Source organism: Nanorana parkeri, unplaced genomic scaffold (assembly GCF_000935625.1).
Source record: "Nanorana parkeri isolate BGI_ZX_2015 unplaced genomic scaffold, ASM93562v1 scaffold335, whole genome shotgun sequence".
In the NCBI taxonomy this organism is placed as follows: domain Eukaryota; kingdom Metazoa; phylum Chordata; class Amphibia; order Anura; family Dicroglossidae; genus Nanorana; species Nanorana parkeri.
Window position 1 is genome coordinate 968,309 of NW_017306603.1, and position 18,947 is coordinate 987,255.

At 47.2% G+C, this 18,947-nt stretch overlaps 1 protein-coding gene across 1 annotated transcript in view; it reads right to left on the bottom strand.

Annotated features, from left to right (window-relative positions):
- The window catches only part of NID2 (nidogen 2), a 64,095-nt gene extending 48,482 nt beyond the window's left edge, over window positions 1–15,613 (bottom strand). The window contains exons 1-2 of the mRNA XM_018558378.1: window positions 15,339–15,613; window positions 676–978 (exon numbers count right to left, since the gene is read on the bottom strand). Coding sequence (XP_018413880.1) covers window positions 676–978; window positions 15,339–15,539 — 504 coding nt within the window. The 5' untranslated portion in view covers window positions 15,540–15,613. The remainder of the gene's footprint in view (window positions 1–675; window positions 979–15,338) is intronic.
- Window positions 15,614–18,947: the final 3,334 nt, after the last annotated feature.

An 18,947-nucleotide genomic window follows, 5' to 3' on the forward strand; every position in this document is an offset into this window, starting at 1 on the left:
AACTTGGAAAAAATGTGCGCTTTGACACACTTTCATGGAAGGCGTCAAAAACGTCAAGTGCCATTGTAGTGCCATTAAGAGTTGCCCATTAACCCCTTAAGGACCCTTTCGCTGCCAAAGCTTTTTTACGTTATACATTTTTTATAATCATTTTTACATTTTATTTAATCTTTTTTAAGACTATTTTATTTTTACTTTAATTGCAATCACATAGGAGGCTTACAAGCCCCCCGTGTGATAGCATATTGGCCATGACGGGTCCCCTTTAAGGTGATACTGGGGTTCCAAATGTAATGTGTGTTAGTAGAGCCACTTGTAGTCTCAACCAAGGGCAAGTGACAGGGCAGAAACACAATTGGGAAACAGTTTGTCACCCCATAACTGGAAGTGACTGAACAAAGACCTTCATGGCAGTACCACCAGTTATTCTTTTAATAAATGCTGCATCTCTAAGGAGACTGAAAACATCTATTGAGATGACATGAACACGTTAAGGCTTCTATGGGATTTTAGTGTGCGGGTTATAATGTTAGTAACTGGATGAAACTAAAATAATGTTCTAGCCGTGCTCCTGACTCGTTCTCTCATCTGTCGCATCATAATTCTGATTTACTGGCCCTTTAACGTAATGCACTTGTAATGTTCTAAGAAGTGACTCCACGCTCCATCACTCACCTTATTAGAAGGTTCTGAATGGCGTGTCACCTCCTCGTATGGCCCCACATTGTCCCAGGTCACCAGGAGAACATTAGTAGGAGAAAAAGCAGCTTGTGGGAATCCTCTCTCGATCTGTCGGGCCACCGTGCTGACAATCTCCGGGGAATTGTCCTGCCGGTAGTATATCTTTCCTTTTCCATTGCTTGTGTCTATATCGGACAGGAATGGGGCGATCACAGGGAAGTCGGTGGGAAAGCCGTCATCCACGTACTGCGTCTCCCGGGGAAAATCCTGGGTAGAGATAATGCCGTTGGTCCCTACCTGGAGAAACAGAAAAACAGACATTTATTGAATCACCAGAAACTAACCAATGTTTGTAAACATTCTACTCTCAAACTTTGATAACCAGAGACTCCAGGTCAACTGTTAACATCTATACACTCCCCATAAGCCACAATCAGGGCTTTAGCCAGGCAGGAAATAGCAGAAACTCATCTTATGCAACAAACCAGACCAGATACAAATGCTTACTTTATCTTTTTCAGTCACACATGGGTGGCCCAATACAAGAATGTGAATATCCAGTGTCAAATTACTATTCAGTGACAAATGAACGTATTAAAGACCCCCGAAGCTTTAACTGTAGTTACTAAACGGTATCTTATTTTTTTGTTGAGGCATTCTAACCTCTGTCATGTTTTATAGGTGTGTGCAGAAAGGATTCACACCATTTTCCGGACCAGTTCCAGTGCATTCCGGACCAGACAAAATGAGACATGCAGTATTTTTCTGGTCTGGTCTGGAATGGACTGCGCTGGTGTGAACAGAGGCCAGAAATAGCATAGGGATACATTAGGATGCATTTTGGGTCCGTAAACAATCTGGTTTGGTCTGGAGATGGTCTGGATGTGGTGTGAATGGGCCCAGATAAAAGTATCAATCCACTGATGTATGTCCATAGTGGTCCTGTTATCAGCAAACAAAGCCAACGCAATTCATGGGCTACCGGGTCTCTCTTCATCTACAAGACCATGCATGGAAAAGATACAATCAATAGGCAATTGGACTCCTGTAAATTACAGCACCACTCTCAAGAATTCTATGAGATTAGAGAGCTGCCAATATGTCTACACGCACCATTGGAACACGTCCAACTAAGCTCGTCTAGGAGTCCACAGCTCCTACCACAACGTAGGTTTTCCTATGGATCTGTCTTATATATCTGCATGGAGTTTTCTTCTGGGAAACAACTCTACTTTTCCTTCCTAGAGTTATTATTATTATTATACAGGATTTATATAACACCAACAGTTTGCGCAGCGCTTTACAATATAGTTCTCGGGAGCTCAGTATGAACAATACTAAAGAACTATACATACTCCAGAATACAAATGCACAGCAAGGAGAAACTGACCAACTTCTTCAAGAGTTATAAAATATTCCTCAATCCCCCTCAGGCATGTATGTCATATGTATGTTATCTGTAGCCATAGGAAGTAAGCTGCTTTAACCAAAAAAAAAAACATGTGCCTCTACAGCATGAGGGGAACAGGTACGCTTTAAATCCCCACAGCTGGGTCTGTCCGCTGAGAAGCTTCAGACATGATGGATGATTTCCAGAGACTGTATTCTATTGAGGTCAAACAGCTGTTCTGTGCATTACATGCATACCCAGGACAATGTGAATGTTGTACCAGATCACATCCCTCTGTAAGGAGTGGAACAAAGGCGAATTCAAAGCAGCTTTTACATATTTTACAAAGCACACCAACTGTCTTCTTCTAAAACTGCACGATTGGGCAGCGCAAAGAGCAATAACCGTGCCCAAAGTGCAGGAATCCATCACAACCAATTTTTCAATGATTTGTATGGCTATGCAGCTTCTGAAGCATTGCAGTGGTACAGGAAGGGATGTCTGAGAAAATACCATCTACCCCCGGCAAGTCACTGCAGCATCCTAGGTCCAAGAAGGATGACCATTCAGCAGTATTTTAGACACCACTTTACAAGTAATGAGATCCTATTCTAATGACCTGTTTTCATCACTCCCTCCTGATAAGATGAGTCTTTTCCTACTTGCACAATAGGCATCAGCTACTTGTCGTATCCAAAGCCAATTGTGTTTTCATTTTGGATAAAGTAGGGAATGGGAAAAAACCTGTTAGATATTTTTCACTTCCTATTCTATAGACAGTAAGAGAAAACCCGTCCAAAGAGTAGAAAATGCCTACTTGGTTATCACCGGAACAAGTGTCCCCTTTGGAAGATCTCCAGTCTATTCCCGTTATGCTGACAACTATTATTATTATACAGGATTTATATAGCGCCAACCGTTTGCGCAGCGCTTTACAATATAAGGAAGACATTACAATTACAGTACAATTCAAGACAAGATGGTAAGGAGGGCCCTGCCCCTGAGGGCTTACAATCTAAAAGGAAGGGGGAAGTGATACATGAGGAGGTAGCTGTGTGGGGATGAATTGTTTGAGAATGTGATAGTTCAGTGGTTAGTTTGAGGTGGGATAAGCTTCCCTGAAGAGGTGACTCTTAAGGGTTTGCCTAAAGGCAGTCAGAGCGGGAGATAGACGGACAGGTTGGGGTAAAGAGTTCCAAAGAATGGGGAGGGTTTCCCATTATATTCAGTCCTGGCGACAGTGCAGTGGTGACCAGTACAAATACATACTGTCAGTCTACTAAACTAAGACACAGACATCATTAGAAACCTGAAAGTGGTTCTAATCCCTCATCACACTTGAAAACTAAAAAATAAGCTCTGACTTTAGATACACTTTAATGCAACCATAAGGGGCCAATTTACAAATCTTCAACCATGCCATACGCTGCTAGAATGCCATTCAAACCACTTTCCCACAACTAGACGGAGCTGAGGAGCATAGGAACTGCTATGTTAACAGCTTCATCTAGTGGCAGGGAAGCCGTGTGAATGGCATTCACCCAATATATAAGCTGGGAAGAAGATTTATAAACTGGACCCATAGTGAAAATATTGTTTGATTGGGTATCACCTGACACAAAAATGCTACACGGTATAGAAATAACCCCAAAAACATGCCAGGTATGAGGCATGCCAGAAAGCTCCACTGGGAAGTTCTCTTGCCAGACAAAGTATGGATTCGGTTTAGAGGCAACAGGGCGAAAGGAATGCCAACCCAAATGTCAACTACAGTAAGTGACATAGCTGATGGGGGAATCTTGTCGAACACAGCAACATGGCCCTGCCAGGCATACTCCTTATTGAATGATATTTGTCCCCCTCTTTGGTATTATATGCTGTGGTGAATTATGTTTTGTTAGTAGTATTACTATATTGCTATGAAATGTAGCATGTCACTGATTATTTTGAAGTGGTGTGCATGTTACTTATACAAAGTTAGAAGCATTCACCATTTCTTTTTGTTACTTGGTGCATTATTGTGAAATAATCCCAGCAAAGCCACCTATGGCACAGCTATTGCCAGTCCCGCCTTCCCCAAAACAATGGGAGAGGACACTTTGACACTGTTCAACAGGGGAGGATCATTCCATTTATAGGCAGTCAAGTCAAATAACTGGCAAACATAGCGGTGAAATTGTGACCCCCTTCGTTATGGCTTTTTGGGAAAACATGGAAAAAAAAGTCGGGGGAAATCTTGCTACTTAAAGTGTATGTAGAGCTAGTTTTGGATACTGAAGAGAAGAGATAGAACCCCATCAAGACTGCTTCAAGGTAGATTCACCTTCTCTATATGTCCAGGTGATTATTGTCACTGAGACGGGAAGTGACGGGAAATCCAGCATTCTACAGTTGTCACCAGAGCAGGAATAAAGGGGAAATCCTTCAATAGGGACACCGATTTCAGTGACAAGTAAAGCTGTGTGCACATGGTAAGAATATATCGAACCCAAAAAATTGTTTTTGGAATGTTTGTTCAACTTTCTAATCGTTGGTGGGGTCACATCGATGGTCGATTTCGACTGCAGTGACGAAAAAAATCGAAGGAGCATGGAAAATGTTTCTCGATCAAACAAAATCCAAATCCTGGTTTTCACTCAGGAAACTCCATTCATTCCAAAATCAAATGTTACATGGAAATGAAACTCGCCAACAGCAATCGCCAAGTCTCTGATGGCATTATGGAATGGTTCAGACGGGATTTTTTAAATGAAAGTTTATTCAAAAATCTACCCGTGTATAACCTACTGAAGGAGGAAATTCCCGTCACTTTGGGAAGATTTTCTCTTACTTCAAGTTGGGCCTCCAGGACAGAAGGTAAAGACAAATCTCCCCAAACTATTGGGAGTTTTAACCCTTCATTACTCTAGCCAAACACAACAAATATTTGTATAGCTGTGAATCTGACATCTAGCCAACATTCCCTGCAGGTGAATCTTCCAGGGCCATGTGATTTAAATTATAGTGATGTATTCTCCACCAGGGAATGCTTGATGGACGCCACATTCACAGCTTTATAAACAGACCCCTTAAAATTTCTGAGAGATACAGAAAACCAGCAGATAATTCAGCCCACCAGCGCCCACCCACTAGCCATAGTTTGGAGTGGAGTTGCCCTTTTAAGAAGGGAAGTCACAAGCAACAAACAGTTCTGGATGTTTACAAGTTCACTCCATGTGCTTATTTTCAGCCCCTCGAGGTTTATAAATGAAGATAACATCGTTACAGAGATCTAAATCGCTATGCTGTCGAAAACGAGAAAAAAATGTTTTTGGTTTTTCTTAAGCAGCAAAAAAGTTCTTGTAGAAAGTCATTAAGGAGAAAATCCCAGATGTTGTTGCAGTGATTAGTGAGGGGCTGCTCTGGAGCACCGTGGCCCTGAGAGGACACACTGTACTCTTGTTACACGCCAAGAGGAACCGTCTGCGAGGCAGCTGGGGAGAGGTAGAGGGAGAGAGAGAGAGAAGAGAGAACCTCTGAATTGAGCCGTGTTCTGCTCCGTGCTGTACATTGCACAGCATCATCCATAGACATAAAACAAGAGCAACCTACTAGATTGTAAGCTCTCACGAGCTGGGCCCTCCTACCTCCTGTACTGAAATTGTATTGTTGTCTCCCTCAGTTTTGTAAAGCGCTGCGCAAACTGTTGGCGCTATATAAATCCTGTATAATAATAATAACCACAAGCATTAACCTCACATGGCTCCATTGTGAATTGGGACCTGTACAGACCAATACTCATAGCAGGGGTGTCCTGAGGCCGGGTGTCACCCAGAGCGGACACTGGGTGATACCCTGCCGTGACGTCATCGTGCAGCACGTGACGTCACCACGTGCGCGATGATGTAATTGCGCATGCACGGCCATCTTGGTGATGCCTGCTGGTGGCCATCTTGATGATGGATGCCAGCAGAGAGAGGAGGGGACGTTCACCCAGCAAGATAAGGTATGCCGCCGGGTCCCCTCCTCTCTCCTGCAACTGTCAGGCCCGAGTGCCGGACTTTTCAGAGGGGGTAACACCAAAATGACTGTCAGTCGTTTTGGTGTCACTCCTCCAATGGTATTAGAGCTGCAGCTAACGATTATTTTCAAAATCGATTAGTTAGCCGATTATTAAGTTCGATTAATCGGTTAATCGGATAAACAATAAAATACATTTTTAAAAATGGCTCCAGTGATGGACTACTAGTTTGTATTGAAATGGGACTCCATCACAGGAGCAAGCTTGGAGCTGTGGAAGTTAAAAAAGAAAAAAAAAAAGTGTGGTGTGCAATATAGTGAAAAGGAAAGTGTAAAATTATACAGCAATCAATGCAGAATGGCACCGACTATAGAGGACTACAAATCCCAGCAATACATTATAGAGCACCATGTGTGGGAAAGTGCAGGCTTAGCTGAGCAGTCTTCCAGCAACTTGCTTCTGAGATTGGACCTGTCTATTGGTGGCTGTCATCCCCCCACACCTGCTCCCCCTTACTACATCTCCCCTCGTCCCTGTGCCGATCGTGGATGTGGGCGGGCAGTGAGTGTAAGGCGGGGAGGAGGTGCTGTGTGAAGAGCGTGGATGCGGGCGGGTCTGGCAGCGACGAGCGTGAGGTGATGAGGAGGTGCAGCGCACAGCGTGTGTGGAGCCGTGAACAGGGCCAACTGATTGGAAGCCGATTAATCGATTATTGAAAAAGTTGACAACTTTTTCAATAATCGATTATAATCGATTATGTCGATTAGTTGTTGCAGCCCTAAATGGTATCAGCCAGGTGCGGGCCGCACCCCCCTAGTGACACCACCGACTCATACCCAATGATCTGCTCTCATTCAAACATGGCACCTTAGCTTTCCATATCTTTAAAACAGTGCGCTTGTTTCTGGCACAACAAATTTAGGATCTGAGATATCTGCAATCTCCCACTCACCGCTTTACAGCTTCCAAGCAGCATCAATGAGAAGAACCACAATGCCAGTAGCCAGGGAGTGTTTGATCGAGTAGGCGGCAGATTGCTGCACTTTGCCTAATTCTTTGATATGTTTTTTTCCCCCTAGTTTCCAGAAGTGTTACAAAATAGGCAAGTGTATGACCAGCCTTACAGGTGAACTCCTGGGATAAAAACCTTAATTTAAATATATTCAATAGCCATAAAGAATATAAATCCACCAAATTCCTTTGCAAGTCCAGTTAATACAATATAAAAAACACTGTGCTGTACAGAGCCTGTGCAGAGAGCAGAGATGTGGGAGGGGCCCAACAGTCCCCACCCACTACAGGCTGCTTGCAGCAACAACAGAAGGGGGCAGAGACAAGACCAGTCACCCTGCACAAGAAGAGAGAACAGCAGTGACTGGTGATTATTACATGAGGGGGCGGAGACAAGACCAGTCACCCTGCACAAGAAGAGAGAACAGCAGTGACTGGTCTTTATTACAGGAGGGGGCGGAGACAAGACCAGTCACCCTGCACAAGGAGAGAGAACAGCAGTGACCTAATAGGCAGCTCATCAGCCTACTAAAGCAGCGCACACGGCAGGCTGACCACGCTGCTGATAATGGCAAGGCAGCAGCAAAACTGTGTACAGCGAGACATGATGGCGAACCCACTGAAAAAATAGATTGGGATTTTACACTTTATGGCCGACATTAAAGAATAAAATGAGTCAATTCATTAGATTCTCACCGGAGTCTCTAGAAGAGGGTTTTATAATTCATGGAAACCGCAAAACAACCAAACACAATGACAACACTCCGTCCACATTACAGGACAGAGATGCCTTGTGTCACCACAGACACACCCCCTGGTCGGCCATGCACAAATATGTCCTTTTTCCATGACAAGAATTCTTTTCCCAGCCTGTAATGCGAGTCCATTTTCTGCCCAGTTCAAAAAGCAAAATGTAAACCACTAAGTGATTCAATGACAACATAGAGTCTCATTGTGTGCGCGGAGCTGCAGAAGGCAGAGGCTGTCCCCTCTGGAATGGAATTCACATGGCTGGAAGTACAGACACATGTAATTACGATCCCCGGTCATACTAACGCACTGGCTGGCTTGTTACACGCATACAGTTAGACACTTGGCTTAAAGAGGCCATGTCACCAGCTTACAAAAGTACAGAAAAATCTGGTATTTTAAATTCCTACTTATAGTGTTTTCCCTTTTCATAAATTATTTTTTATTCACTTGCAATGCGCATCCAAAAATGTGCCAATTGCAGGAAGAGTTCATTCCCTAGCACTTCGCTCTTCCTTCTTGCACATCAAAGCCCTCTCCTCCTCTGGGAGAGTCAAACTATCTTCTGTGCTGGCCCAGCTAATTCAACCTTTATAACCTTTTATGTAGCTGCCAACATAGGAGCAAAGGGAAATGCTACTGAGCAGGGGTTGGGCAAACTCCGTCCCTACAGTTGTGGTGGAACCTCAAATCCTATTAGGCATTGCAAGACTCTGACAGCCACAGGCATGACTCCCAGAGGCAGATGCATCATGGGATTTGTAGTTTCACCACAGTTGGAGGGCTGGAGTTTGCCTACTCCTGCCATAGAGTGTGACTTGACTGACTTAGATTCTGCTGGGGCTACTGACATCATATCCAAGTTCTCCCGTGACTGTCACTAACGGCTGCCTGCAGGGATTCCCACCTTCCCCGCTTCGATCCTCAAGCGCTGACTGGCGGAACGGACGGGTGAGGGGGCGGGTACAGCTGGCTCTGCCTCTAGATAGGCTGAGCCAGCTGTCACTCACGCAGCTGGGTGGATCCAGACAGTAATGTTGGGATCCGTTCCGGCTGCGGCGTCTCAGTATACTGCGAGCTGTAGCTAGTTTGTGTTCTCCCGTGACCCTTGGAAGAAATATGGGGAAAAGCCCTGACCCCATAGTTCTCCTTTAAAGTTGACCCCTTTAGTAGACCCGAGAAGTGTGAATACTTTTTTTTTTTATAACTTGGCACTGTATAGATCGCTGGTCCGGCCTCATCTGGAGCACGGGGTCCAGTTTTGGTCACCAATCCACAGAAAAGATGTCCTGGAGCTGGAGAGAGTCCAGAGAAGGGCAACAAAACTAAAATTAAGGGACTGGAGGACCAAAGCTATGAGACGAGGTTATTAAATCTAAACTTGTTCACGCTGGAAGTGAGGAGATTAAGGGGGAACATGATTTTGATGTACAAAATGTTTGGAGGTGATGGCAGCAATAAACTGTTTACAGTACACTCCATAACAAGGACTAACAAGGACTAGAGGCCACCACCTGAAATTGGTGGAGAAAAGATTTACCCTCAAGGGGCGGAGGGGCTTTTTTTCAGTAAGAGCGGTTAAAGTTTGGAACTCACTGCCGCAAGCAGCTGTATCAGCTGAGAGTACTGAATCATTCAAAAAGCATTCAGATACCTTCCTCAGGGACCGCAACATACCGGGGGACAGGTACTCTTAAAAACAAGGACATGGACTCGTGTACATACACACACATGCACAAATCACACACAAAGGTTGAACTTGATGGATCTGCGTCTTTATTCAACCTCAAATACTATGTAACTACCGTGTTTCCCCGAAAATAAGACACTGTCTTGTATTTTTTGTGGCTCGAAAAAACACACTAGGTCTTATTTTTTTTTTTTAATGTACAACAATCCAAAGTTAATGCAAATCCAAATTAAATAATCCAAAATGGCAAATTTAGGAATAGGGTGATCAGGGCAATCAGGGGTGCCGTACCTTTCCAAGAGCAATTTGGTAACCAGAATGAGCGAAGCGCACTTTCACTATTGATTCCTCACAGGCGGAGTGCATTTGGTATCACTCCGCCTGTGACAGGAGGCGGCGCTATAGAGGAGGCATCGGCTTATGCTGCTCTGCTCCCTCCGGTGCCGCCTCGCTTCCTCTAGCGCTGGCTTCGCTGGCACCGCTGATTCTCTCCTGCGGCTCTTCAAGTTCCCACTTATGCCACCACCGGCCCTGGGAATGGTCACAACTAGGTCTTAATTTCAGAGTAGGTCTTATTTTCGGGGAAACAGGGTATATTCTGTATATACCTTAGTTCTGGCGGGAATATGACGTCACTATGACGCCAAAGGGGTGTTTTTTGTGGTAATCAGTCTACTATGTATGTGTATATAATGGTGAAGGTGTATACCCTGTAATGTTCACTTTAGGCCTGATGAAGGGGACCCTGCGCGGCCCCGAAAGCGCTTGACTCTACTTTGAGTGACTTCTGAAAATAAAAATGAAGACTCACTGAACTTCGACTTGTCCGTCATACTGGTGTGCTGGTGACATCTCTTTACTCAAATCACAGGGTATATTCTGAACCCGTTGGAGAAGACAAAATGCAAAGTATCACCAGCACACCATAAATATGGGTCATGTATTCACCACGTTTCCAGGCCACTAAGGAGCTCTTCCTCAGGCAGCAGTCACAGTTCACAATGACAGACACAAAGTTTAAATATCCCAGATATTGTTACAATGGTGTGCCGGGGACACTTGGCAGTTTGGACTGGTATTATGACGGTGCCATCCCTCATTTCACCTATGTACCCGCCATTATCCAAGGTCTATGGCTGTGCAGAGTGCACTGGATTCTATGGAGATCTGACGCGGTGGAGAGCGCTGACCGGAGAGATTGCCTTCACTTTTCTCTCCCACCTGGAAATGATGGGAAATCTCTCCAATGGGGGCACAGTCAACAATAAAAACACAACAGGGATCCTATTCCCCTCTGTTCAGAAATATCATCTGGAGTTGCCCTTTAATCTAGCCATCACCCCCCCCCCCCCCTACTATCGCCGCCGCGCAGAGCCCACATCTACCCATTGTTTGCACTATCAAGTAATGTTTCCTGGACTCCGCTCAGTGATTGCTCCTGTACACGAAAACTGTGTCCAACCGATGACACAACTCCCCCTCCAACCCCCCGTCCTTACAATAGGAGGGGGTGGGAGCGGCTGTGGGATGAGCCTTAGACCACAATGAATGGAGGGCTGCCAGCAGGAGGGGAGCAATGAAAATGCCACAGTGCACTTCCCTGCCCAGTGCTACAGAGCGTTCCCAGCACTGATCTACAGATCCATACTGGGGACTGAGAGGAGATATATGTACATAGGGCTTAAAGAGAACCTGTCACAGGAGAAATACAGAGGCTACCACTGCCAAACCTTTCCTGGAAATGCTAGCTGCCTGGCTAAGCTGAGCTACTGGCTTCAGTGCCTTCTGACACTGACAAGATCAGAAAAGCCAGAAGTCATTTTATTATTATTTTGTATATTTTATTTATTTTATTGTATTTGAGCTGAATGCGTGTAAGTGACGCAAAGTACTGGAAGCAGATTGTGAGTAAGACAGCCAGGCGCCTGATATTTCAATAATGACAATCTCCGTGCTTTTTGCTTTGACTGATTTCTTTTACATTGGATCTAGTAGTAAAACATTTTTGGATAGTGCATGGAAGAGCTTGAGAGCCCATTCACACCAGGGCGGCTGCGGATCAGCACGGTTACCGCGCTGATCTGAAAAGGGAGGTTTCAAGAGTTTTTAATTGTGTTTCAGCGCTGACACACAATAAAAAATGGCAAAAACCGCGCTAATCAGCGCGGTTCGATTGAATGCTTTATGGAAACCTCAATGATTAGCGTGGCAAAAATTGCGCAGGGAGCCGTTCGGGCGAAGGTGGAGGGTGCGGTTTGGATTGCGCGAAACTGCGCGGTCGCATGAACGGTCCCAATAGCAATGTATGGCGGATCCGTGCGGCCGAACCGCCCCGGTGTGAACGGGGTCTTAGGCCAGGACGGAGGGCCGCGCGGTCACGGAGTTGCACACCACCGCTGATTACACTGGCGGTGCCATTATTATCTAATGGTAACCCATTCACGCCTGCAGATTGCGTGGTTTCCCGCTGCGATTCCGCCCGTGGAATTGTGCGCAATCGCAGTTAAAATAAAAACGTGCGGTGAGTGCCGCGTAAGAAGGTTCATGTCCTTATTTTCAGCGATTGCCGCGCGGATGTAACCCCATTGAAATAAACGGGGCCTCGCGGCAACTGCTGTGTGCAACCGCACACGATCGCGGAATCCCCCAAATCTGCACCAGCCCCAAAATGCTGAGCTGATGTCGGGAGATTCAACCTCTCTTTTTGTCCTGGTGACCACTGCCGCTGGAACAGGAAGTGAAGACAAATCTCTACATTAAGAACGCAGAACTGACGTTGGTTCTGATTATTCCCAGACCGCCACAGGCAGACAGGATTTGTAGTTTCACCTGCAGCGGGAGTGCCGGAGTTTGCCTACCGGGCCCTACAAGATCCAAAATAAAAATATCTTTTGGCTTTGGATATACTATGAGGAGTGGACATGAAGCCGACATGTAATAATAGTAATTCCCGCGTTGCCTATTGGAAAGTAAGCTGGAGGAGGCTAAAAAGCCTCATTAAGCAGGCTCGGCCTATTGGCAGACGGACTCTTCAGGTCACTCCGGCACTAAGTTAGCACTTTGCTCCAAGCACTGTTATTGGATAATGGAGGTAGAGATGGAGTGTGCACATACAAAGCAGCCAATACAAAGTGTCCTATATATCTACCCGCAGGGTCACACAGTGATGTACATACATGGTGGGAAAATGATAAGCTCAGATACTGACTGTGCTGCCTGCATCTAAAAAACGGCACTGTGTCCCCACGCATAGACAGTGCCGGGATCAGTGCTGTCACAGAGATCCTGCACATATGCACAGAGCGGATGACAAGTATATGCACAGTGATGCTTAGCGTTACACCTCTGTGGGCCAAGGTAACCTGCCACACAGTGATGTATACATGAACACAGTGCAAGTCCATCAGCCTGTATGCAGAAAGTGACCCTGGGTCTGTGCAGGGGTACACTGCGCTTTAACTCAATGCCGGCTCTGGGGACATACAGATACAATGTGCACAGTGCCGGCTCTGGGGACATACAGATACAATGTGCACAGTGCCAGCTCTGGGGACACAGATACAATGTGCACAGTGCCGGCTCTGGGGACACACAAATACAATGTGCACAGTGCCAGCTCTGGGGACACGCAGATACAATGTGCACAGTGCCGGCTCTGGGGACACGCAGATACAATGTGCACAGTGCTGGCTCTTGGGACACGCAGATACAATGTGCACAGTGCCAGCTCTGGGGACACGCAGATACAATGTGCACAGTGCTGGCTCTGGGGACACGCAGATACAATGTGCACAGTGCTGGCTCTTGGGACACGCAGATACAATGTGCACAGTGCCAGCTCTGGGGACACGCAGATACAATGTGCACAGTGCTGGCTCTGGGGACACGCAGATACAATGTGCACAGTGCTGGCTCTTGGGACACGCAGATACAATGTGCACAGTGCCAGCTCTGGGGACACGCAGATACAATGTGCACAGTGCTGGCTCTGGGGACACGCAGATACAATGTGCACAGTGCTGGCTCTTGGGACACGCAGATACAATGTGCACAGTGCCAGCTCTGGGGACACGCAGATACAATGTGCACAGTGCTGGCTCTGGGGACACGCAGATACAATGTGCACAGTGCTGGCTCTTGGGACACGCAGATACAATGTGCACAGTGCCAGCTCTGGGGACACGCAGATACAATGTGCACAGTGCTGGCTCTGGGGACACGCAGATACAATGTGCACAGTGCTGGCTCTTGGGACACGCAGATACAATGTGCACAGTGCCAGCTCTGGGGACACAGATACAATGTGCACAGTGCCAGCTCTGGGGACGCAGATACAATGTGCACAGTGCCAGCTCTGGGGACACAGATACAATGTACACAGTGCTGGCTCTGGGGACATACAGATACAATGTGCACAGTGCCGGCTCTGGGGACACACAGATACAATGTGCACAGTGCCAGCTCTGGGGACACAGATACAATGTGCACAGTGCCAGCTCTGGGGACGCAGATACAATGTGCACAGTGCCAGCTCTGGGGACACAGATACAATGTACACAGTGCTGGCTCTGGGGACATACAGATACAATGTGCACAGTGCCGGCTCTGGGGACACACAGATACAATGTGCACAGTGCCAGCTCTGGGGACACGCAGATACAATGTGCACAGTGCTGGCTCTGGGGACACAGATACAATGTGCACACCTACACAGTGATGAACACAGAGGGGGAACCAGTAAACCAGTGTGCAATGATGTTTACATTCTCCCAACAATACGAGCTCTGCGTGCAGTCAGTGCTGGTCTCAGTGCTCACACAGAAGAAGATTCTATACAGTACACAGTGCATCACCCCCTATAAGAACACAGTGCTGCACAGTTATACTGCACATCTACATGCACATACTGCGGCTCTTAGTGCCAGAGCTCACACACATGTTGCGCACATTGCTGCTCTTGGTGCTTACACAGACAGATGTTGGGCGCAGTGCTGCTGTCAGAACTCACAGAAACAAATGTTGGGCGGGCACGGTGCTGCTCTCGGTGTTCACACAGACAGATGTTGGGCACTGTGCAGCTCTCAGTGCTCACACAGACAGATGTTGGGCATAGGGCTGCTCTCAGTTCTCACACAGATGCTGGGCACAGTGCTGCTCTCAGTGCTCACACAGACAGATGTTGGGCATAGGGCTGCTCTCAGTGCTCACACAGACAGATGTTGGGCACAGTGCTCACAGACAGATGTTGGGCACAGTGCTCACACAGACAGATGTTGGGCACAGTGCTGCTCTCAGTGCCCACACAGACAGATGTTGGGCACAGTGCTGCTCTCAGTGCTCACACAGACAGATGTTGGGCACAGTGCTGCTCTCAGTGCCCACACAGACAGATGTTGGGCATAGGGCTGCTCTCAGTTCTCACACAGATGCTGGGCATAGGGCTGCTCTCAGTTCTCACACAGATGCTGGGCACAGTGCTGCTCTCAGTGCTCACACAGACAGATGTTGGGCACAGGGCTGCTCTCAGTGCTCACACAGACAGATGTTGGGCACATTGCTGCTCTCAGTGCTCACACAGACAGATGTTGGGCACAATGCTGCTCTCAGTGCTCACACAGACAGATGTTGGGCACAGTGCTGCTCTCACTGCCCACACAGACAGATGTTGGGCACAGTGCTGCTCTCAGTGCTCACACAGACAGATGTTGGGCACATTGCTGCTCTCGGTGCTCACACAGACAAATGTTGGGCACAGTGCTGCTTTCAGTGCTCACACAGACAGATGTTGGGAACAGTGCTGCTTTCAGTGTACTCACATAGAGCTCCTTGAACTCGGCCTCGTAGAAGAACATGGGCTGTGCGAGTTTCACCACCTCGGAGGTCTCGTCGTCCCCGTCCGGTAGAGTCAGGTCCCCCCGGTGCTCTCCATAGGGGAAGAGCTCCTGCCGGGAGATAGCAGCGGAGAAGCCGATCAGCAGGCAGTGCCAGTGCAGGATGCGGAGCGCCCGGTCTACCATGGCTGCAGATCGTCACTGGACTGAGCCGGGACCTCCCGACCCCCGCAGCGGAGCACTGGGTGGGCGGGGCGAGGGCGGGGCGGAGGAAGGGGACAGGGGCTCACACTGGACAGGGGGCTGTCAATCACAGCTGGGCACACTCACTGGCACCCAAAATAATCAGAAACACAAAAATAGACCAAAGTGCTGCACGTACAGTCAGATGATCCCCATGGCAGGTTACTAGAGGAAAGTGGGAAATCCTAATAACCATCCGCAGTGTACACAGGCTTCAACGTCACAAGCAGGTAAAACATAAGCAGAAAATGTCTTGCTCCTGAGTTGCTTTGCTTGCACCTACACTGACTTGCATGGGGGAGGGGGTGCAGTTCAGAGTCTTATTTCACATACTTTCAGACTACCCCACAAATTTAGTGCAAAGAAAAAACAAAATAGCCATGTACATTACACTTTATACTAGTCATATAGGCATCACATTTGCAGCTATTTTAGAAGCTTTATATCGGCTTTTAAACAACAAAAAATTAAATATCAGGGCATGAGAATGATTGACCCAGCCGGGCAATGTGCCACCAGCTATTCCGATCATCTACTGGCTTCTAGTGACTGAATGATCCAAATTTAATGGAATATCAGTTGAAAATGGCTGTTGACTGGCACTCCAAATGACTTTCCCTGCAGTTTAAATGGTCTGGTAGCTGTAAAATAAAAAAAGCATGCCATGTCATCGTAGGTGATCAAACGCTTCCAAAATTACCAATTTAGTTACAATTTCCATCCCATTCAGCTTTGGATTGGACCAGGAACCTCCGATCGAGGCCGCCAACCATCAAGACGGAGGCTTCCCCAGGCTGGGTGTCACCCGGGGCGATCGCAGGGTGTCACCCACTAGGACAGCCATCGCGCACGTATTTGAAGTCATTACGAGCACAGGTGACATCATCATGTATGCGTGTAATAATGATGTCACAGGTACTTAACTGCTGGTGGCCATCTCAGTGATGGACGCTGGCAGGGAGAGGAGGGGACATTCATGCGGTGGGATATGGTATGCCACCAGGTCCCCTCCTTTCTCCAACAGCTGTCGGACACTCAGTCCACGAGAGAGTGCACAACTTTTCAGTGGGTGTGACACCAAAATGACTGAGAGTCATTTTGGTGTCACCCTCTCTGATGGTGTCACCTAGTGTGGGCCTCACCCTCTGCACCTCCCCCATTGCATCAAGAGTCTCTATTGGAACGGACAACGGTAGCCTCCATGTCTCTTATGATGACGGGTGTGCCACTGTCAGAATACTTGAACCGTGACAGCAGCTGCTCGTCTGCCTGCACTGTTTGCCCAAAGATTTTCCATGCGGCTCGGCTGATTTTGTGATTGAAGGATACAGGATGGAAGGGTGCTGACAGAGGCAGCTACTGTGCAAATTCCTTGATGTACCAGCTGAAATTCGCACAGTGTATGTCCAGCTTTAGAAAGTTGTCACAGGAATAAAGTGACCCCATTGTAAGATTTCCCCTCTATTCCTGTTCTGGTGGCAACTCCAAATTCTGGTCTTACCCTTACTTTCATTCCTGATGTCCTTGGTGATCAGGATCATTTCAGACCGCGAATCTACCTCATGGCAAGACAGACAGCAATAAGAACGTGACACAGGTTCTAAACCCTCACCACTTTTGGTCTAGGGAGCAAAATAAGGAAGTTATACTCACCTGATCCTGAGAGCCGGCTTGCTCTTAGACCGATCCCTGGAGTCTCTACTCCTCTGCTGCAGCAGCCTAAGTTCCGTGAGTCCTCACATCTTATAAACTGTGTATAGGACATGAGGACGCCGAGGAACATACCAACATTGCAGCCCAAGAGGAAACAGGCTGGAGGGAGAGCTGTCACAGCTGGCTGGCTCTGAGGATCAGGTGAGTATATCTTTTGTTATTTTTCTCCCTAGATCAAAACGAGCACTAAACCCTGTGCAGTATGGGGGTAGCCCCACTGCAAGGGTTAAAATACATTTTCGCCAGGGTTCTGCTTTAAAACTGCTGTGATGTCTTTTTTTTATCCATCTGTCACCCCTCCAAAGAATTGTCTTCACTTCCTGTCTGTAGATGCAACAGGAAGATAAAAGAAACCTCTCCAAACTTGTCACTGGACTGTGTCCCCATTTGAAGATGTCCCCTCTTTTTCCTGCACTGGTGACAGTTAAAACCGTTGTACTTCCCATCAGGCCCCATTCACACCAGGGTGGATGCATTTTAGCACGGTTTCTGCATGAATTTTAAAAGGGCGGTTTGGGCTGTTTTTAATCGCGCTTCAGCGCTCAAGCGCGATTAGAAACACCCAAACACACCAGGCACGACAAAAACATATGGGTCAGTGCGAATCCACTTAATGATATGCCACTCGGAGAATCAAGCGCTTTCGTGGCCACACAGGGTCCCCTTCATCAGGCTCAGAGATGACATTTGAAAGCCCACAAATAGTCATTTAAATAGAACTGTCATTTCGGGCACCCGTTTAAGCTCTTTGGGATCTCCAGTAAGGGGTGCTACAGGACTCGTGACGTTTGTAGAAACACCCAAAAACGCGCTAATCAGCGCATTTCTATTTAAATCTATTTGGAATCCGCGCTGATCAGCGTGGAAAAAAGGCTCAGGGAGCATTTTGGGCGGTAGGGGGTTCGGGCCGTAGGAATTTATGGGATCGTTCATGTTGGCGGTTCAGCGTGGAGAAATCCCGTGCGACCGAACCACATTGGTGTGAACGGGGCCTCACTCTTCTCGTAACAATGGTCCCCAGGACGAATGGAGAAGGCGACTCTCCCCAAAGGGTACAGTGGAGTAGATATCTTGCTGCACTCCTTACCGGAGCAGTGGTTAACCTGTAGCGACCACGGATGGCACCGCAAACAACACAGAAATAGCAAAGATGTCAGCAGCACAACAAAGGATTTCAGCAAAAATCCATTTAATGACAGATTGCCATTCAATTACAAGCGCCTTCGGGGGCCTCAAAGGGTCCCCTTCATCAGGCTCCCAAAGGGGACACAGCCAGCTATAACTTCTGATGAGTTCTAACCCCTCACCACTATAAAAGCTTTGGCTTTACATACACTTTATACTCTCCTGTTTCACAAAATGTGTTGTCCTCTTGCCATAGAATGATGTGCCCACCAAGATACTTCCACAATCTCCGGGATTGCTCCTTCTGATGGCACATTACCGCCCGCTGGAGGACAGTAAACTTCTGTAAAACCTCCATTGTTCCCCGTCCTGAACGGATATTTCCTCCGCAGTCTGGGCCCCATTCCAAGCAGCCAGCGTATCTCTGTGGGATAAGGCGCTCTGAACTAGCAGTGACACCGACCCCGAAGCTTGGGGCTTGCTGGAATGTGTCCAGACAAACGTTGCCTTCAT